The 24,688-nt window shown below is 37.5% G+C and overlaps 1 protein-coding gene across 5 annotated transcripts in view; it reads left to right on the top strand.

Moving 5' to 3' along the window:
• CACNA2D3 (calcium voltage-gated channel auxiliary subunit alpha2delta 3) overlaps positions 1-24,688 on the top strand; it is a 407,374-nt gene that overhangs the window by 168,193 nt on the left and 214,493 nt on the right. For all 5 annotated transcript variants that reach the window (XR_004359078.1, XM_032699221.1, XM_032699220.1 and 2 more), the window contains 3 exons: positions 17,095-17,226; positions 18,660-18,720; positions 18,805-18,955. Coding sequence is in view for 4 of the 5 variants with exons in the window: in XM_032699221.1 (XP_032555112.1) it covers positions 17,095-17,226; positions 18,660-18,720; positions 18,805-18,955 (344 nt within the window). In the remaining variant the exon portion in view is untranslated. The remainder of the gene's footprint in view (positions 1-17,094; positions 17,227-18,659; positions 18,721-18,804; positions 18,956-24,688) is intronic.

The following is a 24,688-nucleotide window of genomic DNA, read 5'->3' as shown; positions in this document are numbered from 1 at the left end:
TGAGTGTCTGCACAACACCATTTCTCTAGAAAAGGCCTGTTGTTCATTTCCAGGTTATGTTTTGGTTTATTGAATTACTAGGCAGAACCACAGCTCAAACAGTTGAAAACAGATAAGTGTGATCACTGAATAGTTAAACACAGGACTCTAGAATCAGCATAGGGAAAAAAAAAACCAGCTCTCTATTTGTAAGTTAATGCTCACCTTTTTCTTTAATTTTTGTTCACTTAGTTGTACAGATAGTGACAGGACACATGGAAGACATGAAAATGTGCCTTAGACTGAAAGGCTTCAGGAGCTCAGTTCATTTAGCTTATTCAAGAGATGACTAAAGGTTTAATTAGTTGATCTGGAGTTAATTACTAATACCAGACTCTATAATATGGTTGGCAAAGATTTTAGGAGATCCAGAGGCTGAAATTGGGTTCCATTATTTTGCAAATTGCACAACTCAGTTAAGTTTTGGGAAAAACTTTGGCCTGGTCAGCTGCATGATCACAGTGATCCCTCCCAGCTGTAGAATGCCTAAAGTGGATGGTCACAGTCCCTAACTAGGCTCTCAACGAGATAGGCTTAAAAATCATGGAACATCAATACATTTCTATTCTTATATATCTTCTGGCTCTTTCAGCCTCTTCATAAAAAAGCTTAAAAACATTGATGGTAACAACAGGACTACCTAATTCCCATTCTAAGGAAGTATTCAAGTTTAGAATCTGAAAATAAAAAGCAAAAGCAGATTTCATTACATTTATGATGAAATCAAGAAAACTTAAGTACCACAAATATAAAATCTATGATACTGAAATTTAACATGGAACATTTTGAAAAATAAAATAAAAGCCACTAAAAACATCTGCCAACCTAAAAGTAACTCTAGTGCCATCTTTGATTACAGACTGTATGCACCTACTGTAAATGTATATGGGAAGGTAAGCTAGTGAATTTAATAAAGAGTCACAGATTTGCATTTACAGTCCTCTTGATCATCATTGTAAAATATAAAGGTCCTGTCTGGTTATTGAAGTGCTTTTATACTTTTCCTTCCCTGCTTCTGCACACCCTCGTTCCCTGCTTTCTGCGTATCTTACAGATCGCATCAATAATGTCAAAAATAGAAACGTTACTGATCTTTGAAATATAAACCCTACTCAGCTCAGAAAACTGTCTTTTGACATTCCTATGATTTTCATATACTGGAGGAACTCAGAGCAAAGAAAAGTGGGATGATGACACTCTACACTGGAGTGTATTTCCCTGTCTGTACAGACACACCTCGCTTTAGGCCACTTTGCAGCAAAGCTGTTGGTCCATTTAAACTGCACAACATTCTCATGGAATTAGCTTCCTTCATTTTTCCTGAAAATGACTGCTTATTATAAAGTTTTGCTTTTGAAATGTTTAAGCATGCATGGGGAGTCTAAATCTGTCACTGCGTTTTGGTTCTTCTCTTTAAACACAAAAGTGTGTTTGTTACCTACAGCCTCACTGCCTGTAGCCAAAGGATTTGCAAGGCATTATGTTTTTAAACAAGGAATAAATAATTAAGATTAAGAAAGAAGTTCTGTGACAGCTGTCTTAGCAAGCAGTAGCTCTTCCATCCACAAATCTGGCAATTATCAACTGTGTACAGATTTCTGACAGAAAGTAGGGAAAAGGTTCTTAGTGAATTAATCATATTCATATATTCATAGATGAAAAAGGAAGGAAAGGAATAAGGCACTTTTTCATTAGAAGCAAAGTCCAACTTTTAAAAGTACAGAATCAGTGTGAAGCCAGTTTGGACAATGCAGTACCAAGGCAGAAATCCAGGTGTGAGAGCAGGTGTATAAAAGGCACTTCCTCATTCAGCTGCTGGGGGTCTTTTTTTAATTGAGTTTATTTACATGGGTTATATAGCAGCACAAAGTGTGTTCTCATGGCTCTTATTTTTTATGTCTCCCCTATTATTTTCGAATGTAAATGATTTGGGACATGCTACTGTCTCAGACATATCTTGCATTTATACTTCCACAGGTATGCATTCCTAAGATACTCATATGACTTTCTACATGTCAATCAGTGTATTTTGAACAGCTGTTGTGGAAGACATTAGTAATAATGAGAAATGATTAACGATTTAAAATTTGCGTGGTTTCAACATTTGATTTATTTTTTTATGAGATGCCAGTAAGTGTATTAAGAAAAACCTAGGAATGTGATGTATAATTAACAGTAGCAGTTGGAATGTGGGCTGGGCTTTCTGGCAACCATCCATGGGGAACATGGCAGTAGGGTTGCCACTGGGAAGAGCAGGATTCTATAATGGATTTGTGTACATGAGGAGATGATAAAAGAAGACTCAAAACTGATCTTGCAGATGTTGACAGCGTATAAAAAAGTAAAAGAAAAATAGAGCAGCATTTTACCTTTTGTTAGTATGAGAATGTAGGTAGCCAAGACTCTACATTCTAAGTCCAAAGTATGTGCTGTATCTGAGATGAAGAACCTACTCCAGTCTTTTTTTTTTTCCCCCTAAGTTCATCTCACCTCGTATTTACCCATAGTTGTGTAAATGACATATTTTCTGCTAACGAGTTTGCACTCAGCAGTTTTTTAAGTTATGAATACTTGGATAAATGTGGTTTTCAGTGGAATGTAGAAGAAAAGCAAAGCCAAGGTGGGGGTGAATGTGTCTTGGTGACATACTCTCAGACAATTCTAAGATTATGCCACCTGTGGAAAAGCAAAGTACAGTACCAGGAGTGACACACAGCAGGAGCTCATCTGCTTACGTCAGCATTGCGTGAAATGGAGGAAACACAAGAGGGAAATCTCAGTATCAACTGAAAACAGCTCCTATTTTTGAGCTTTTGCAGTTGGTCTTTGTTTATATGATAAGGTAAACTTTACATTCATTGTTTGCAGAAAGGAGAAAAGCCCAGGTTCCCTTCTTTTCAGTGCTTCAGACATTTCTGGACAAAAGCACTTCTCCTTGCCCTTTAAACTGTCTTTCTCTTGTACCTTTCTGTTGTTTCCCTCAGGTCTTCAGATTTGTATTTAGCAAAATTTACTCTCTCATTCTGCTAGTGTTCTTAGTCATTAAAAATAGTTAGCTTAATTCACTGACTAACAATATTGGCTAATTAATTTAACTGGCACTAAATTCTCCTTTATCAAGTAATTGTGCAAACAAGAGGATTGGACTCCTTGAGGTCAATAATGTTGTTGTTGCAAAATCAGTATTAGATTGCAGTTGCCTCTTCCATTCCCAGGAACACAAACAGGCAGCTACTTAGATGCATCACAGCAGCACCTGCCTATCTAGAGCACTTTTAATCCTTTTCCATTTCTGGAGAATTACTCCAGTGCTTCTTGCATGTTTGTGAGACTTGAACTTGCAGAATATTTCCAGAAAAACTGTAAAGGGTAAGAATTCATAGTGATTTATAAGTTGGTGCACTATGAGTTTTCTCAAAAAGTGTCAAGTCTTTTTGCTACCTTTTGTTGTAACCAAAAGTTAAATAGTTAGAATTTTGGATTTTAAAAAGTTTGGTGACAACAGCATCTGGTGGGAATCAAGGATAGCTAATAAGGTTGTTAGGTGCATGCCTTTATAATTTGATTGCCCCTTTTGCAGTAGAAAGAGACCAACAAAACTAAATAGGTTCTAATCACAGCTGGATAAAATAAAACACTCTCTTTACTCAATCTGCTTGGATTCAATGTGCTCAATGTAGTAATTTCTTCACCATGAGAAATTTAGAACCAAGGAGAGACTTCTGTGCCTGGGAGCTTTTTCATGTCTAAAAATATTATTTATTTCTAAACCCCTTCTGTCTCATAAAATCTTTACTGTAGCTCTGCCTCTAGATTTGGTCTGGACTAAAATATTACACTCCCAAAGACAACCTTTCTAAGTGTTCTTAAAATATAAAAATGCCTTTTAGAATGGGGTAAGTTTTACTTTCCTCATTGGTTATCTGCTACCTCCATTTCCTTTCTTTATCTTCCCAAGAAGACACAAACATGAATGTGGTTATTCAGGCCTACTTTAGTGCTTTATTCTTAGATGAACTTGCATAGTTTCATCTTTGCACTGACTATTTCATTTGTTCCTGTTTAGGCCTGTACTAACACTTTGACAACTGCACATTATGCTAATTCCCTCATCACATTTTTTTCTCCTGCTTAGTGAATAACATTTTCTCCTATTTTCAATCCTGAACTTAGATCTCTATTTTCTGTATGAACTATTCTTGCTTGATCTCCTTTGTGCTTGTGATTGTGACATGTGGCTTTCTCTGAGATGAATTACATATGAAGAAGTTGGGTAGTGTCTAAAGGCAATTGGATGTATGATGTCAGCTGCAGGTTATTGGGAGATGACAAAATGCTGCTTTTCTTTTTTTTTTCTGCCACTTGTTCTTGCTGGGTATTACTGTTCCATTCAAACCAGCTGTCATAAACTGTTCTGTAAGCTCTTCCCAAAACTGACTTGGTAAAAGGAATCAGATCAGCATTTTTTCTTAGCAGAGTGTTTGAAAATAGAATCATTTTGATGGAAGTAGGGTGGGGGTGACCATGTGAGAATCTATCTACCAGCCCTGGACAGTAGTCTCTGAGACGTGGTGGAGGAGGTAGACATGTGCCAATAAAGGTAGCCTGGGGAAAGGATAATCTCTTTGTTTGGATCAGAGCAGATGCAGCTTGAGAAATCTGTTTGATTTTACCTTAAAAAAACCCCAACAAAAAGTAGGGAAGTAGGCTTATATAAGTTGATTTAAGTAATGGGAGGTTTTTCCTTTGTTGTCATTTCTAGTTTACTATATATATAATCTTGTTTTACTTGCTAAGTTTTATAATGGAGAAATATTTCCTAGAGGATAAACCTTCATCCCATTAACACAGCTGACAGTGCAATTAAGTGCATTCTGCAGCTTTGCAAGACTTAGTTACCCATTGAATTTTCTGTACTTATTTAAAGTCATTGAGCAAAGAGTCCAAACATACTAGCAGATAAAAAAACAGATTTTCAAATTCTAAATACTCTTAATTATTTTAAGTGTATTTTTGTTTTCATCAGTAGTAAATGTCAGGGAAAAAGACATGTATAGAGGGGAAAAAACATGTATCTATATAGACATATATAAAAGATATATGCAGAGAGAGATATCCCACATGGTGGAGAGTGGTGCAGTCTGTTGTCACACCAAAGGATTTTGATATATATATATGTGACTCACTGAAGTATTGCAGGAAATCTTATGGATACAAGATAGTTTTGTGACCATGGTTCTGCAACTAACTTTTCAAGTCCTGCATCAGAAGAATTTTAATTTAAGGTGCAGCACAAGGTTCATATCTCTATTTTCCTTCCCATCCGGAGACAGGTAGACTGCAGCTCTGCACTGCCTTCCATTTGTACAGCACACAGCTTTTGAGAGCCATGATAATATTGTACACCAGCATTTTAGTGCTTGCCTGTTTTCCCACAGTGTGTTTCCAGTGAGATTCCATTGGATAGCCTCAGGCACGGTTTCTCAATTTAAACTCTGTGACTGTTGACGAGTTTTAGACCTGGCTCAGCACTCTGGTGCTCTTCAGCACAGCACCAAGTGCACACCCCTGCCCCACAAGGAGTTATGTTCCATTGATTTCCATGGCCCTAAAATTCAGCACCTACTCAGACTGAAGCCTCTACCTCTGTGGAACTCACATCTACATGTTTTAGCTTGGGCTTTTTGCACTTTACTCCTAGTAAAGGCCTGGGGTGAATATCACACAAACACTTAAATGCCAGTCATTCTAGATGCACAACCACATCAGCACCTTGCTGGTACAAATGAATAGGCTTGTTCTGAACAGACTTAGTTCTGGAAATTTTTCTTCCTGGGTTGATTTACAATGATGTCTGTTTAAATTGGCTTGAACAGGGAAATGTCTACCCTTGACTCAGAAGAATTCTTAGACTCTGTGAAAAGAATTGATTACTGTCTTTGAAGTGCCCAAGGTGAAGTGTTGGTTGGTGTGAGGAAAAGTGGGATGTGTAACTCCCAAAAGGACCATATTAACTTGTCTACATATAGTGAAGTCTACAATAATAACTATCTTCCATAAATGGCTTTCTGATTCAGGAAGGCACATCGAAGTCCTTTCTGCCTTCCTGCTTGTCGCTCAAGCTGAATTAAAATACCAGTGTCTGAGCATGTGCAGAGAGTTATTCACTTTTTCTTTTTTTTAGAAACTTCGTATCAATAACTGCCTCACCTAAAAGGTGATAGGCTCTGCTTCAGGGAGGATGTGTGCTCTCTGCAGGGAGAAGAAAATACGTTAGAATCAATTATTGATTTTGGTAATGATATGTCGAAATAAAGCATAAAATTTCCCCAAAAGTGTTGGGTCTGGAAAGTTACTCTTCAGCTTTCATTTATAATGGAGAATGGGGCTTATGCTAATGAACCATGTTTCAACTTTTTCTTTATGTGACTACATTTTTAAACTCAGGAAGTTACATGAACTTTTAGCACAGTGCTTATGCTGATTTCTTTTTAATACTGACATGATTCATACTGGATACATTTCTCAGCATTTACCTACAGCTTTTTATGACATTTTATAATATCTACCAGTACAAAAGGCTGGATTTTCACATCCTTTGATACATTAAGCTAGTTATATTTCATAGTATTGTCATGGGATTTGGAAAGATATTTTGAGTTCACAGTTGTGTTTTTGTGAATTTTGTAATTAAGTCTCCATTCCCTACTATAATGTATTTGAAAGGGGAGCAAGTGAGCAGCAATATGGTTTAAATCAAATAATCATAATTGACTTCTAAAAATCTCTCCTTAATAACAGTTCCCTCCTTCCTGCCTCTGACATTAGACTGCAATATGTGCACTCTGCTGGTTGTTGTTTTGACACTTTTGGACTTTTTCTTATTATCAGATTGGCTGGTCTTTGGCAAATATCCATCAGCAGCCCAGAGCCTGGTTAGCTTATAAAATCTCTGCTATCATACACTGCCAGGTGCCTTAGCAAATTACTTTTACCTTATTGCATCATCAGGCCTGGCTCTCTGTTAAGTTGGGAAATATAGGTATGTTACAGGGAAGATCTTTTCTTTAAAGAAACTGGAGAACAGTTAGTGCATGATCAGGTGAAAAATCAATTTTTCCCAATCCTTTTTGATTGAGGTTAAAAAAAAAGAAAAAGATTCCACTGGACTGCAGGTTGTCAGGGACCTATCTAAGTATATTTATATAGTGAAGTAGAAGCCTTAGTGCAAGATGTTGCTGTGCCTTTACTGACAGAGCAGAAGAATCAAGATACAAAATAAAATTTGATCTTCAATTACACTGTCTAAAACTAATCTGCTGCTTTGAAAAACAAAAACAATAACATAAATTTTAACTTAGAAAAGTCTGTCTGACTGTCTTCTGTCTGTTCTTCCCATCCTGATGCTGTGATAGAGCTGCTGTTCTGGTGTTTTTGAAGTACAGGAAGCAATTTTATCAGTGCTTTCCATAACTGCAGAGTTTTTTCTCTGATGGATGCTGAAGTCCATGAATATTTTCAAGCATTTCTGTCAACAGGAGATATGGTTTGTGTCAACTCAACTAACAAACATAAGGCACACAATATGTTGCTGAGAGTCTCAAGCTGTGTAAATCCAGCATCAAGCTGTAAAAATCAACGTTTTTAAAAACTGGTTCATGAATGTAAGATACAATTTAAAGTTCAATAAGAAGTAAAAAGATAAAGAAGTCTTCATTAATAATAGTCTAAATTAATTTTTCCTTAAATTAATACCACTCTGAGACTAATTCCATGTCACTGGATTTGAAATATATTCAAATATTAACAACCATTTTGACTCGGTAACAGTGATTGCTCTGAGTAAATATGGATTTATAAAAGAAGTGATTAAAAAGTATTTTACAGGTCTTGAAGTCTATTTGGACTTCACTCATTTCAGAGACAAGATGACTGTAAATATTTTCCCATGGATTTAAGTTCAATTTTTATTATTGTTCTCATTTTCAAAATTCAATTTCTTCTCATGTCTTTTTTTTCTTTTTACAAGGTTGCAATACTATTTTGCAGAAATAGGCTTTATCTCTTTGTCTTACACAGTTCTCTGTAGAACATGTGTATTGTCTTTTGTGCCTCTCTTTGTCTCTCTTGTCATTTATCATTTTACTGCCTGTTGAAAGTGTAGATTTTATCGTGTGACTTCAACCTTTGTTTAAAAGCTTTGTGTTATTATTATTGTTACTACTATGGAAAGCTGGTAACTGGTTAGTTGTGCACTCTCACATTGTTTTGTGGATTGTAGATTGCAGAATAGTTTGGTTTGGAAGGGACCTTTAAAGGTCATCTGCTCTAATTTCCCTGCAACGAGCAGGGACATCTACAATCGATCATGTTACTCAGAGCTTCAGAGCTCTGTCCAGCCAGACCTGGAAGGTTTCCAGGGAGGGAACCTGTTCCAGAGCTTCACAAACCTCATCACAAAAAATGTCTTCTTTAAATCCAGTCTGAATCTACCCCCTTTTAATTTAAAACCTTTACCCCTTGTTCTGTTGCAAGATGTTTTCTTTATTTGCTTGCAGTTGTTTCCCTCCTTCCTGTTTTTTTACCTTTATAATCGCCAGTACTTTAAGAAATTATTTGCAAGCACTGTGAATGCAATACAACTTTGAATAATTCTGAACTCACAGTCTTTAGTAACAAAACCAACAGGTCTAGTCTGTGCTTTTCTGCTTACTGTATTTACTTCTTGAGTACTGAAAACATTGCAAAAGGAGATCTCAGACTTCACAAATTGTCTTTAAGTTTTGCTTGAACAGTTCAGAGACTGGTAAAGAATATTACCTGTGTCAAATGGCATTTCCACTGCATGATGTTCACTGCATGTTAAAAGATGAGTTTATGCACTACAAGTCAATAAATGCAGACTCTAATCAAAAGTTTTGCTTGCATAGGAAAAAAAATCTGCTGCATGTAATAGAACCTTCTCTAAAAGATATTGAAATGTGATGAACCACAACCATTTTTTGATTAAGTGAGGTTTTTTCAATTTGATACTCAAAAAGAGCTATGAATATCGTTCAGTCATACTTTCCTATCAATGCCTTCCAACTGACTGCCAAAATCGAGATTACCTGTTTTCTAGAATATTAGAACCAAACCAAAATCGTTTCCCAAGGGATGCAGAAAGATTATAATCTGCAGCTAGCACATATGCAAAACCCTTTTCCTGCAAGGTGTGAAATTAAGAAATAAAATCTTGTCTGTCACTGTTGCCTGTGATTTTATGGACTTTGCTTCTGAAAATTCAACATCTCAGAGTTGTTATTTAAATAGTCATGGTCACATACTGTCCTGGACCACTATATTTATATTTTGAAATCCTTCCCCTGAATTGTTTGTCTTCACGTTTTAAGATCTCTAGGACACTGTTTGCTCTGTCTCCCTAACTTTGGACATTGTTTAATGTAAAAGGAACTTTTTTAGTCTAACTGATTTAGTCAAAGTTGCAGATAATGTCCTATCTTCCCATGTTTCTTTGTTTTAACTCTTGTTGCCTATTGGATAAAGACGCACAGACTTCTCCAGTTATTCCATCTGCTTTTGCTCAAATTCTGCCTCAAATCTGATTCCCAGAGTTTCCTCAGGCTGCCGCTTTGTTCTCGCAAAGGGCTTTGGCTTCACAGATTTTTATTTTTCTTTTTTTCCCCTCAATTCTCTGTCTTTAGCAGCAAACCTTTCGGAAATGTTGGCATCACCACACGAGATGTGTGCTGTGCTTTATCTTTCTTGTGTTCTGGTCTGTCCCTGGCTGTGGATCTAATCTGGATGTTTCTAATACATCCACATCACCATGGCAACTAGATGTCAGATACTGGCTACATGGTAACATCAAGTATTTCCTCTAAAAAGCCCAACTCTCCACCACTCCTTATTCAGCAGCTGTTGCTTGGTTACTCAGTTGGGCTTTGCCTTTTGACAAATGTGAGCCAGTGAAGGTTTGTTAATGGCACTATCTCAGGTACAATATTAAGAGGCTTTTTGACCTCTCACACCTCTGTCAATCATGATGCCTCCCCTACTTCCTTGTTGCTTCCAGGGGCAAGAAAGTGACCAAAATTTCTGAAAATTTTCAGGATTGAATATGCAAAACCATTTAATTAAATGGTTGTACGGCAAAGTAAAAACTAACTTCTGCTTGGTATGGAGTGGAGACGATTGACATCTGACAAAGAATCATAGCAGGTTATCTAAAGATACTTTTTATTCATTTTGTCTACTGTTTTAGAATGCAATAATAATTTGTCTCTCCATCCTGCTACATAACACAGACCCTTTGATTTTTCTTGGATCTGTCTTGTGTGAAGAGGAGAAAAGGTGGCCTGCTCTTCTGGTTAAGTATTAGTGTGCTTGGCCAGAATATAAACTGTTTCAAAATACTGTTTGGCTGAAAACTTGCAAAGACATTTTTACACTGTACTTTGTTTATTTAGGTGTCTTGCAGCTTTTATTTGGCACATTCCTGAAGGAGCAAATAGTGTTTAAGAATCCATAACTGATTTTGTGCTGTACTCATCCCAAGATGCATTTCTGTGTCTGCTCAGTGTTTTTAGTAAGTTTTAATACTAATACTATCTTCAGAGGTTTGGGAACCAGCTGAACATTTTCATATCTTGTATGAGTAAAACTTCCATTTTACTCCAGTTGTGCAGATGGTCTTTTCTGCAAGGAAGAGGTGCTACACAAGGATTATAAAAGCACTACAGCAGTAAGAGCCTGTTGATTCGAGAAGACAAGAGATGATGACTTGTCATGTGCGATAAGTGTGCTGTCACACTGTGTTGATGTTCCTGGGAATGTAACAACAGAGGTTTATTTATTATAGCCCAGCATGACTATAATGTATTTAACATGCTAAAAAGTATTCTCTCTAAAGGTTCTCATGCCTCCATTTGTTGTATGCAAGAGGCATGATGTGTTGATAGGATGTCTTTAGCATCTTCTCTTCAAAGCATTATTTGTTACTCCTTGCTGCTCTGTGCTGTGTAGCTAAGTTGGCCTGTTTCTGTAACTCCACATCTCTGAATGTAAGTGCAGTAAGAATTAGACATTTACTGTGAAATGCTAGTTTGCAGGTTTGCATGGTCTTGTCTTTTAAATGGCTTTTGCAAAGATTTGTGGACAGGTCTGTCCTTGAGAAATTTCCGTGAGGATGACTTCTATTTCCAGGGCTGTGTCATATATCACTTTGACAACAGCTCTGATAAAGTTGTTCCTTTTGCTATGTTGTGTGTTAAATATTTTGCAGCACAGTTGGTTTGATTTGGCAGCAGTCACGTTTGCTTTCTTTTCCCCTGATTTGCAGTGTGTTCCCCTGGCTTCCTGTATTGTTTGTCGTGACACTTTTCCTGCCCTGCCACTTGCAGAGGTTTAAATTTCCTGGCCGCTGACAGTCACTGTTCAATCAGCCTGTGCAGAAATTTCTTCTTGCCACGTGTCAGAACTGGATCCTTTATTTTGCAGTATTCATGACTAATTTGCTTCTGTGATGAAAATGCTGTGGATATAGGGTGTGTGTTAGGGTTTGCTTATGTCCTGAGACTTTGTTTTCTCTTTTCTGCTTGGAAAACTGTTTCTGGCAGTGGTCTTTCATGTTGTTCATCTTGTCTCTCAGTCGTGCCCTGGCATCCTAGAGCTCAGTGGTGTAGTATTTTCTTACCAGTCTTTCAGGTTTCATAGTTTTCAACTTGTGTCATTCAAAAGTGTGGAGATGAGTCTGTTTTACTGAAAATACAGAATTATCCTGGTATCTGCAGTCACATTAAGTTATGGAGGATAATCTATCAGGATTACTGGGTTTTGACTTTAGTTCTCCTCACCTCAAGGCAGTTGCTGGGTGGGCAATCTCATTTTGTTTAGACTGTGTTAGAGGTAGGTCTGACTGCCTCATATGCCTGGCTCCTTGGATGACAGCTTTATTAAAGCAGCATCTTTCTAGTTCTTCCTGGGATTCCCTTTACTTTTACTCCAAGGTCCTTAATCTTATTTTTTTTTTTTTAGAAATGTAATGTTCTGTGTTCATAGATGATGCCTATATACAGTTTCCAGAGCTTTACTCCAACCTACTTACAGGTCAGGCACATATTGGTTGCCTTTAGCTGTTTCGTCTAATAAGTTAAGCAAGGTCCAACCAGGTCAGTAGCTCATGGGTGACCTCAAATGTCCACTGATTTGCTGTAGGTCATTTTTAATAACTCATTAGATGGCAAACTCTTAGCAGAGACAGAAACGAATCTCTGTCCCACAATGGCATTAGTGAGGAGTTCTCAGCTGTAATTCTGGCTTTCAAATGAACTAAAGTTGAATCTCAGGCCACCTTGAATAAAAAAAAATTATTAAAACAAAAAAACCCCAACACCGTAAAACAACCCAGATCAACACCCAAATGCACTCATGAAACTCAACATAAAAATAAACACGTCTGGCCATACTTCAATTCTTCTGCTGCCACTTCAGAGAAGAAGGGGAAAGTTATTTGGGCAATGTTGGAAGATGAAGGCACTAAATGCCTACTACTATGCCTTTATACAGTCATGTGCTTGAAGTCTTTACCATCCCATATACTTACAAGGAGGGAATGTGATTTCTGACATTGGTGAATGGTTCCCAGCACATGAAGCAAAATGGACAAACACCTAATTTTATGTCTACAGATGGCCAGATGCTTTGATCTGTGAGATGATGCATCCACATAATCCAGTGGAGTCAGAGGGAGGGGAAGAGAGAGAAAAAAGGGAAGGCAGTTGCCAAAATTGGCATCCAGCCCCAGCTCTTGAATGTGCTGGACCACCCTGAAAAGCATTCATATTAGTGTTTAGTAGTGTAATTATTAGATTGTTGGTATATGTCCCAGCAAAGTATGTTATTTGTTATTCTTTAAAATATGATCAGACTAAATATGTTGTCAGTGTCATAAAAACTAAGCTAATATTGTTGCTATCTCTGAGCCAGAAGAGTGTTGGATTGTACATTCCTTTTCCAGGGCTGGGCCCTGTAAGCTGTGCTTGTACTGCTTTATTATATCACAGAACTGCTGTGCAACATTAAGGGCCGCCCTTGAGGCTGTCAGATATTACAAGAAGGAACACCATTCTCAGTGCCAGCATCTGTGACAGCTTTCCAGGAGAAAATAATGATTATATCACAGAAGTCCTGTAATAGGGGAAAAAAGCTTAAGAATCAATAATAACTTCTTTCCTTGATAATAAAGCAGAGCATGGCAAGAAAGAGAAGTATTCTGCACTTTCTTCACAGTCACATTCTTTAGTGGTCTCCCTTATTTTCTGTAAAACTTGCTGGGATAATTGGGATGCAAAATGAGTTGTGTGTGTAGTAGTTTCATTCCATAGCCTTTTTATAGTCTAGATACTTTTATGGATCCTGTGACTAAAAACCCCAACCAATTCATTACCCTTGGCATGCTCTTGCACATCTTTCAGACTGCACACCATGGTTGCTGTTTTTGAGACTTCAGACCTCTCTCTTCAGGTCAGCAGGATCTATGACAGCAACTTAATTGCTACATGCATTTGTGCTGTTCTTTGGCAATTTCGTTTCAGTTCCCTGTCACTGTACCTATTTGCCTGGGGGTTGGTTTTGTGTTAAATATCAGTAAAAACAGGTAACATCTATACAAACAATGGTAGAGCAAAATCCCATATAATTGCAAGCCAGCTCATCTAAACGGCAAGGGAAAGGAAATATTTTAATTATCTTTTAGCCTCCAGGAAGCAAAAGCAGAAATTATATTTCAAGAACTGTGGTGAAAGCTATTTACATTTATTATCTTTGAGCCCCATAACATCACATTAATGATTTTATATTTATATTAAGCTTTACCTTTTATTCTTTTTCTCCATCCCCAAATTTCTGAATATTCACAAGCATTAATTTACCACTACTGACATGTAAGTATCTTGGGGTGCAAGTGTTGTTCAACAGTAATTTAAAAACTTCAGAATACTGTTTCTAAATGAAGTACTGGGAGCAATTTAAACAATTTAATGTAATTACTAAAATTGGAAATTGCCCAGAACTATGAGGTTAACATGCAGGTTATTAGATGATGAGACTGTAAAATTTTTATGAGGACAGATGGTCAGTAACTCAGTTGTATTTGGGGTGATGCATGTGGACAGAGATGCATCCACATCACAGCATTATCAGATTTAGAACAGGGAGCTCCAGTTTTAATCCCTCAGCCTGAGGGTTCAGGAGCCAGTAAGGATGTCCAATTTCCACACAGGTCTGCTGTTTGGTACTGTAGGTACATTTTTTCCCCACTTTCCTTTTCTTTGTATTCTAAGGATGCAACTGATTGTGGCCATATTTGCTTTTTTTATAAAAGTGGTTGCACAAAATGTAACTTGATACATTATAAAAAGAACAGCCAGAATAACAGACATGCAGGGTGTGGGAAGGCAGTGAATTGTCACCAGCTTTCACTTTGAAGGAACCCAGTCAACATAGGTCACGTTTTAATTGTGCCCTTTTTAAAAAAAATCCCTCCTTTGTGCTCCTTTCAGTTAAAAAGATTCTATTAGTTTCAGAGTCACTGGATTAATGTTTATAGTGATCAGCATATGGATGATTAGTGTTGTTAACTTGATGCAGAATATAGACTTTACCAGTCACACTCAAGGAAAACCTCCTGATTTTATTTCCATGGAGCTCTCTAAACTGTAGTACAGATATATAAACATGTTAGGTGGCTCTTCATAGATGGGCCAAGAAAAGTAATCCAAAAGATCCATAGATATTTTAATGTGATTTTTTAAAAGTGATTTATATTTCTATTTTTAATACATAGATATATTTTTTCAAATGCCATTGGGAGAACTTCACATTCAGTTTAGAGCTTAAGAGGTGGCTGACTAAAGTTGTTCCATGACCTTATGGAGCTGGAGTGTTTATAGAATTCAAAGAAAATTATTATTGGGTTGGAAGGCAGAGTGAAAGTTCTGCTCACAAGTGGCACTATAGCACTGGTTCATTAGAAAAGGGCATTAAAAGTTAGCCTTTGAGGGATCCAGGATAGGAGACATCTGAGGAATTGATGAGACAGTAAAACACTAAAGTACAATGTGCAGTCTTGGAATGAGGTCCAAATGTAAGTTGCTAAGAACCACTGCAGTTTATTTAAAATATAAATTAGGATAGAATTATTCTGTTTGATTTGTTTGGCTTTTCACTGATCCTGCAGACTGTGAAGGGCATGTGAAGATCTTGTAGCCCTCTGGAGGCTTGAGAAATGGTTCCTTCTTTTTAAGTCTAAGCAGGCTTTTCTAGCAACTCTAGAAAAACAGAACGAACAAAAAACCCGACCCTCTAAACTTTGTTGCTCTTTTCAAAGAGGGATTAAACTCACCACCTTATCTCGCTATTGTAATGCTGAGTCAATAATGCCACAGCAACTTTTAGTGATTTAGATACTCCACTAGAACTTGTGAATAGAAGCAGAATAAGAATGTCAGTGTTTGAACCAGAACTGGGAAGTTCCAGTGGACTGAGGAGAGGATTCTCATTTTAGGCCTTCACCTCTCAGATAATGTCTAAATGCTGAACAATGAATTGACATTTTGGAGTGCTGAAACAGGAACATATTTTTATAAACTGATGATAGATCCCAGTCTTGACAATTAATTTGTGATGTCTTGGTCACAGCTTGTTTCTGGGGTAACTGCAGACTGGGAAACAACTGGACAATGGATGTTGCCAGCTAGACTAAGCTGAAGGAGTACCCTTGGACTAGGACATTGGTTTGTTTGATATGTGTCTGGCTGGATAGATTTTAAGTCTATATTTCATCCTCTAGAGAAAGAAGTAACTATACTTGACAGGTTTTAAAAACAACAGCTGTTTTGTTGACCTTGCTTTTTCACATTCCATCTATATAAACCTAAATATTTAGGTGAAAGCAACATACAAACTTGTGTAGCTGAGATTCCCTTTTTCTTCTGTTTTTCTTGATGAATGCAAGGGAAGATAACAATTCACCTTTTTTCCACTCCATTAAAATAGCATTCCAAGCAGTCTTCAGAAATCAGTCCAGCAACATTATTTTGCAAGCTAATGGATGCTTTATTTCAAATGCTTGAGCAAATGTTACTGTGTATTCATGTATGCACACTTTTGCAAATTAAATAATACAGCTGTGATTCCAGTTGAGGTTTTTCCTTTCTATTCTGCTGGCTTCACATACAGATTGATTTGGGAATATGGTGTATCCTAATTGTTTCTCACCTTTCAAAATTCATGGTTTGAAATTCAGTAAGTTTTTAAGACGTGTTCATTAATTTCTCATTTCCCACTCTCGAACCAAATCTGCAGCTTTAAAATGGGCTTGGGCTGCCTGTGCTTTTAGGGATTGATAGACAGGGATGTTTTAAACAGAGCAGTTTCAACATCAAGGATTTACCTTGTAGTTTACTTTTAATGGGAATAAAAGATAATTGGTAAATGTTGTGAAATATGGGTTCAGTTTTTTCCTAATAATATTAGTGTTATTTGTCATGAGATTTTGTTTTTGTACGTATATCATAATTCAAGTGTGAAATAAAAGGTATTTCACTTTCTGTTCCAACATGGAAACTTTCAGATTTAGTGAAAATGACCTTACCAAGTTGAAGGTTAAAAAAATATAAAGTGTGTCCATGAGACATTCCATGCATTTAAGGAAGGTAAATTGAGTAAATAATCTGTTGTTAGATTGACTTATTTATGTTCTTCAGGGCAAGTGATAGAGGAGTTCAAGATAGATGGTCTAACGAGCAATTTTAACTTATCTAAAAAATGTACCTGCTGTCTCTGCTCTGTTTTAATCATACTCCTGTTATTTGAGCAAATAATTTATTTTGAATCATTTATTTGACAAAAGAAAATAAAAATGTTCTACAATAGTTTGCTGTCAATACATTTTTGGGTATTGAATGAGCTGAAGATGATAGAGTTCAAGGGATTCTACTTAGATAAAATAATTTTTCGTTGTGTGTGTGTTGTTTGTCTGTTGTTTGTTTCCAGACCCAGCCATTGTAAATGGAGTTTATTGGTCAGAATCTTTAAATAAGGTGTTTGTTGACAATTTTGATCGTGACCCTTCTCTCATCTGGCAGTACTTTGGAAGTGCAAAAGGATTTTTCAGGCAATATCCAGGTAAGAAGTACAGAAATTCTTACTTAAAATACAATAAAGAATGCTATGGTTGAAAATTTCCACTGAGTATTGTCAGTGCAAATCCTGACTTCAACAGATATTTGCAGGTTTGGTTTTACTTTATCTAGTTTTCAGAGAGAGAGATTTCTAATCAACATTTTCAACCTTCTGAAGTTTTTCTACCAATTTTCATTTTGGGGGTGAAGCCCTCATGATAACTCATGTACTCATAAATATTCCTGTTCAGGTGGGCATATACACACACATGAAAAATATCTTATAAACAGACTGTGAAGAAGGAGGGCAAAAGGATTAGACTCTTCATATAGGAGTGAATTTAAATAATGTGCTCTATCAATGCATACAGTTAGACTTCATTATAATTTGTTGTTCAGCTTCTAGGCTTCCACTTAACCTGACATTTTTAAACTTACATTTAAAGATTTCAAAAACTTACTTTAAAGTTTATTTTCTCACAAATTGTAATAAAATGAAATTACATCACTCGTATTATTTCTATTGAAATAGGTTAAAACGTGTATTTTCACCTATTAAGTTTTATGTTTAATCCCATACCAAATTTACCACATTATAATAAACTAAAAAGTCAAATACATTGGTTCTCAGCTTCTGTAACTTTGGATCAGGCCCATAGTGGGGACTGTTCCTTTAGCTGACGTGGTTTAGCAACCCATGTTTTTTTAAGTCTTGATTTAAACAAGTTTACTCTAAGCCTGTATGTCTGCAAGTGCCTGAAAGTAATGGCTGCTACATCTGTGTTAGTTTTAGATTGTATTTCAGTTCCCAAGCTCCATGATATTTCAGGGTAGGGGAAATATTAGTCCTTGTTTTAGAGGCTGTTTCTTGTTTTGTGCTCGAAAATGAGTGTAAAAAAAAAAAAAAAGAAGAAGAATTGCCCTGTCAATGTTTTTTTTTCCCTTGGAAATGTTTTTATCGTATTTCTTTTGACCCACAACCAGGAGATATTACCCCTTCACAGTGATGTGAGCAAAACATCAGGAATATGACCTGTGAGAGAAGCAGTTGGTGTAACAGGAGCTGTTGAGATCAGTCATGGGTGGGAAGTGCTCAAGGTTTGGAAGGGACTTGACAGGCACGTGATAAAGCTTGCCAGCACGAAAGGCCAAGTGTGAAAACACTTCTGTGAAAGTAGTACAATGAACATAGTAGGCCTTCAGAGGTTTTCACCTTGCAGTAGGCTAAAAAGGAGCGAGGAAAAAAAGATTATTTCTGGTGGTCTTATTTTATTACTTTTATTTTTTCCCCACTATTTCCTATGTTATAATGGCTCTGCCTGTTAGATTGAAGTATGAAGCTCCATTAACCCCTACTTAGCCCCAATAGCGAAGATACATTTTGAACAGGTACTGTAAAAATGTAATTTCATCTTTTATTCTCTCTTTTTTAAACAGGAATTAAATGGGAACCTGATGAGAATGGAGTCATTGCATTTGACTGCAGAAACAGAAAATGGTAGGAAATGACTACAGGTGTTTAAGAAATTTGAAAGGATAAAAAGTTCATATCTAAAAGGAGTTGTTCTGTCTTGTGTCTCAGGTACATCCAGGCAGCAACTTCTCCAAAAGATGTGGTAATTTTAGTGGATGTCAGTGGCAGTATGAAAGGGCTTCGCTTGACTATTGCAAAACAGACAGTTTCATCAATTTTGGATACCCTTGGAGATGATGACTTCTTCAATATAATTGCTGTGAGTGTCTCAGGATTTCTTTTTTTTTTTTTTTTTGTTCCATCACTTCTTGCCATCTGTCATGTTTTACATCACAAAAGCCCATTGAAAAATGCTGCAGACAGGTGATGGATAACGTGACATCTGAACCCACTGGACAGACACTGTGTTTTTCCAGTGCCAGATTCTTCAGGTGAAAGAGATTTCAGACTGTTTGTCCATGACTTGCAATTTGAAACCCCTTAAACAAGTTGTCTTGATTTTGGGGCTTGTAATATGTTTAATGGGGCTTGTAATATGTAATATGGGGCTTTTAGTTTACTTGAACTTCCTGTATTACCTTAATTTTTAAGTTCAGGGTGTTTCTGTGTTCCCCTTGCCTTCTACCTGTCTCCCCCTCAGCTACTGCAATACAGTGCAAATTGCAAAGTGATTAATATGTGAGAATTAATAGATTCAGGTCCAGCTTTTGCTGAAGCTTTTATGGCATGACAAAATGCCAGCATAGCTGCTCAGTGCTCGTGTTTTCCTCAGTGGGAATCTGAAATGTAGGTATGTGTAAGCTGTGCAGAGGAGTTGCTGGTGATTACTAACAGTGAGAAATCAGATCATCAGTAGTTAGTTTTCCATGGTACGTGTTTTAAATCTATGACAAGGGGTTGCTTTTACTAAATTTAAAGAGTAATGGGGTTAATCATGTGGGTAAGGATGGCTTTAACAAGTCCAAAACTGACATCAGAACTGGATTTGGAGGGGAGGAGGAATTGGTGGTTTTATAAATTTTCCTTTACTGATATTATTTTGCTAATACTTTACAGGTAAATGGTTTTATTAAATGCATAAATCTTAAAAACGTCCTCGACTTCTTGAATGTGAGGAGGATTTTGGCCTTTTTTTTGCTAAAAGGGAAGTGCCCTTTGTGAAATAAATGACCCCAGTGACACCGGTGCAAATCGAGATTCCATGGAGAATGAACTATGGATATGTGCATATACTGTGTTTTTAACAGATAGCGAGCAGTTCAGAATATCTTTTGTATTAATCTCCTTGCATGATAATTGCATAATTAGAAGAAACTCATGTAGTATAAAGACATAATTACATACTGTATCAAAAAAAGGTTTACTGTCCTTCAAAAATTGTGATTAACTGTAATCTAAATAACTTCTGCAAGTTGAAAGCATGTTTCAACTAAGTAATTATTAAGATGCCTGACCAGCCATTTTTTGGTGTATAATCTCTGTGTTCATCAGCAGTTGTGATAGTTACTGTGAAGGATGTAGGAAGAAAAAAGAAATGTGTTTTTTTTAAGTGAAGTTTCTTACATACGTAGCTTGACTCCAAACTAATGATTTTGCCTACGTAGTACAGCAGAAATACTGTATAAACAGTTTTTAAAAAGCAAGTATGAAAAAACTAATTGCCATTTTTTCCAATTTAAAGTTTAATTGAAAGTGAACTGAGCTGTGTGTAAAACAGCATGGAGTCACAGAATTTTAACGTAAGTTATTGCCAATGACACAAACTTCTGATCACTGACTTGGACGTTGAGAAAAGGAAAGAAAAGGCAAACTGAGCCTTTCCTCCCTGTTTCCCAGGCTGTCTCCTGTCCAACACCCCACTCTGTGCCCTGGTCCCAGCACTTGTGTTGCCGTTTCAATCCCTCCCTTCTCCTGGCTGAGGTGCAGGAGAACCTGAGGCAGCTGGTCCTGTGTTGGTTTCCATCAGCAGTTCCTCTCTGTCCCTCCTCACTGCTCATTGTTTCTGCTGTCTCTGCTCTTCGTTTTTCTCTTCACTGGGTTGCCCATGGCCCCTCAGTGGTGCCCCCACCCCGGTGTGGGTCACCCGCAGCCCACGGTGTCCAGCAGCACACCCCTTTCACCATGACGTGACGCTCTTCCAGCCATCTTTCCAAATGTTTCCGACCCCAACAATTCCTTCCACGTGCTGCCTGTGCAAAGGCACCACAGCCCCCACCAGCCTGCTGTTGCTGCTGCCCTTTGGGCACCTCACAGGTTGCTCCAGCCAGAGTTGGTGCTGATTGGAACTGGCTGTGATGGGCACAGGGCAGTTCGTGGCCCTCTCCCACAAAGGCTTTGGCTCCAACCCTCTCTTGCAGTGCTTTGCTAGTATCAGAAATTCTGAGTATTTAGGAAGAAATGTAATTACTGCGGTAGATACAGCGTTCATCTGAGGTAATTTTTTTTCCTCTGTAGGTTCTCTCCTCTATAACCTCTTTTAGGATGGATGTGTGTTTGTTTGTTCAAATAATTAGAAATAGTGGCTGAGAATTGTTTTTATGCTTACCAACTCAGCTGTTTAATTTTGTTAGGACGTTGATGGTTTAGTGATTGTGCAAATATGGACCTGAAATTATTCACTGCATTGAAAGAGGTACCACATGCAGGGGGAGCAAGGAAGAGTGGCAGTGAGGAGGTGAAGTGCTGTCCTGTTGCCTTGGAGTTCTCCTGTGGGAAGAGTTTGTAGGGAGTCATTTTGGACTAAGTCAAAGAATCATAGAATATGTTGAGGTGGAAAAATCATTGAGTCCAACTCCTGGGCTTGCACAGGGCATCCCGAGAATCACACCTTGTTCTTGACTGTGTTGTCCAAATGCTCCTTGAACTCTGTCAGGCTTGGTGTTGTAACCACTTCCATGGGGAACCTCTTCCAGTGCCAAACCACTCTCTGGTGAAAAACTTTTTCCTGATATCTAACCTAAACCTCCCAGACTCGTGCATAACAAACTTCATGCTTTGCTGTCTCACAAGGCAAAAAAAAATAACAGTAATGTAAAGAAACCACAAAATTTGTTTGCTTGAATATGTAACTAATTAGCAACAGAGACCTCTGCCTTGGAGAATGGAGTGGACCTTTTAATGAGGAAGGGCACAGGTAGGCTGAGTCTGAATCACGAACTTCTTTCAAAATGTGGTGTGTTAAACACATAGCAAGGGTACACAGTAAAGCCAGAGTCACTGTGACCTACATTAACAGCAAAAATTACTTCTGAAGCATTGCTTTGACCAAGTGCCAGCAGGGCAAATGAATTCTGTCAAGACGGAAGATGTTTCAGTGATCAAAACACGAGACAACAAAGCCCACACAAGAGGCTGCTTGGTGTGAAACCACTGAAAATTCCATACAGCTTTTGTCTGTAGACAGATGTTTGAGTGAGATTATATCTTACTCTTTGTGATTTTGACACAGCCTGGTGATGTGACAGCAGTTTCATTTGAAGGTAACATACACATATGTCCATATAAGAAATACCCTTTGTAATGTAAGATCTGTGCTCGTACAGCAAGTCTCTGTATCTAGAACTGGCCAGCTGTGCAGTGTGTGCAAAAACACATCCTCTGTGCCCAGATGGTGAAGCCTTGCTCTTCACACAGCACGCAGCTCAGACTGATTGCTCTGAAAGGCCTGTCCAAATTGTTGCTCTGTGGGGACTGCCTGGACATCTGGAAGTCTCAGACAAACAGCCAAGTACCTCCTTCTCTTCCCAGACCGAACTCTGAGGTGGAATAAGAGTGTTATTATTGTGGAAAATCTGGACAAACAATGTAGTTATTAGATGAAGCAAAAGTTTTGAGCCCGAGTGACTGTGACTTTCAGAGTGACTTTATTATGCACAGTGACTATTGGAAGAAATATTTGTATGCATCTGTGTATATATGTATACATATATAAATGTAGGTATAGCAGAGAGCAGAATTCAGTGCAGGTCTTTCCAGAGAATAAATATAAAAGGATGATGTTAAAATCATTTTAGCTTTCCTGGGTAGGTTGTTGCAAAATCCATCTGAAATTGATGGACTAGATGATTGAACTGCAAAAAATTATTGAAACACAAGAGTGATTTTGTGCTGCCTGTGTTAAAATTTGAGGTCAGTTCTTTGGTGCATGAACAGAGATGCCTGCAACAGCAAGAGAAAAGGCGTATTTTTCCAGTTTGCTTTGAAGTGTAATTCCAAGTGAAGCATTAAACCAACAATATTATCATAAAAGAAGTATTAATTTTGCAAAATGCTGCAGTTTTTAAAATGCTTTTATAAAAATGCAAACTCCCCATTAAATTAGCAAAATATTAACTGAACCAAGAATGTTAATTTTACTGCTTTAGCCACACCATTTTAGCAAAATTGATTAGAATAAAAGTATTTGTTAATTCAAAGCACAGTAATATAGTTCCCTGCTTTAATATGTAGCATTTTCCATCATAAGTGGTTTCAGCATAATCTCTATTTTTTAGTCCTTCAGGGTGGACTGTGGATAAATTTACTTTTTAACCTCCTTGAATAGTGAGATTCTGTACAGGTAATGTGTGAACAGGCTGGAAAAGGGAACAGCAGCCCAAGGGAACCTCTGTATGATCCCTCCTAGGAGTGGACTGTGCTTGTGTGCCACTTGTAGCCCATGGAAACACTAGTTTGTTTCCTTTTCTGGTTTGGCTTCACTGTTGGACCTTAGGTTGGGCTGTATTGGATATCTGAGTATGCTTAATATAGCAGGAAACCTTTTACCTGTGTATTGTTGCACAACAAAATGTGCATTTAATTTATTTCTGTGGACCTTGCTCCGGACAGCTTAAATATGACAACGGATAAATATGAAAAAAGCTAAGGAAAATGTATACTACGTGTGCAAGTGTGCTAGAACCATATATATATCTCACTTGTACTGTCTCTGTGAGAATAAACATTTTTATTTATCCTTTTTTTTGAAATAGGTTACTTCTGTAAAGTAGGGCTGTGAGGGCACTTAAAGTATGTCCTGTGTGAAAGCTTGAGCATCCTTTATCCTGCAAAACTGAGTAACACTAAAGGCACAGTTGGAAACTACTGGGAATCTCTCTGGGATGTGATGCAGCTGGCAGCCATGGAAGCTACATGTCTGTGGGAATAGCCTGATGATATGAGTTACTCAAAATAGCAGTTAAAATAAATCTCATAGAAATCTAGTGGACAGAAATTATGCTGCTTAGATGCAAGGTCTGACAGAGTAGGAAGTTGTTTCATCAGTTTGCTGGTGGTGATGGACCTGTAAAAAAATGTGGTGGTACCTACAGCATTAGGAAATCTTGAGTTTGCTTTCATGCAGGTGTTTGAAACTGAGACACTGACTGAGAGAAAGGCAGACTTCAGCATTTTACTGCGTGTTGACCAACTGCAGACCCTGTGCTTGGGTCATATAAAGAGATGTGTAATGACAGCTGCAGAAATCAAGCTAAGAACAGGCTTAACTGGAAAATGTCTTCATTAAAGAACATGCTGAGAAAAACCTGTGTGAGGACAGGAAAAGGCTTGGGAGAAGAGGCTGGTGTACCAGATCCTGTTATAGATTTTCAGTACTTTTTTTATAATAGATTGGAATATAGTCTTGCCTTTGGACTATAATGAGAGATGCTGTGTAGATTTGGCACTATTATTTTGCAAAGACTCTCAGGAGATAGAGTGGAAGGCAGTCTGAAGGGAGAAACTACAGGGGAAAGTACATCATTTATCAGATCAATAAACTGTTATGAGACTGAGATGCACATGGGACACTCTCAGTGACTCTAAAGTGTTCTAGAAGCCTTTGCCTTGTATTTTGTATTACCTTTGGAAAAATTGATATTTCCACACACTCTCATATATTGAAATAACATTGATGGGAATAAAATAATTAAGGAAGCATGCAAATCCACTGAAAAAATTGTGTAAATATCTTTCAAGCACTTCTCCTTGTTTCTCCACAACCAGTTACTGTGTT

Source organism: Chiroxiphia lanceolata, chromosome 11 (assembly GCF_009829145.1).
Source record: "Chiroxiphia lanceolata isolate bChiLan1 chromosome 11, bChiLan1.pri, whole genome shotgun sequence".
In the NCBI taxonomy this organism is placed as follows: domain Eukaryota; kingdom Metazoa; phylum Chordata; class Aves; order Passeriformes; family Pipridae; genus Chiroxiphia; species Chiroxiphia lanceolata.
Note: the sequence above shows the minus strand (reverse complement) of the source record. Positions and strands in the feature narration are given on the sequence as shown.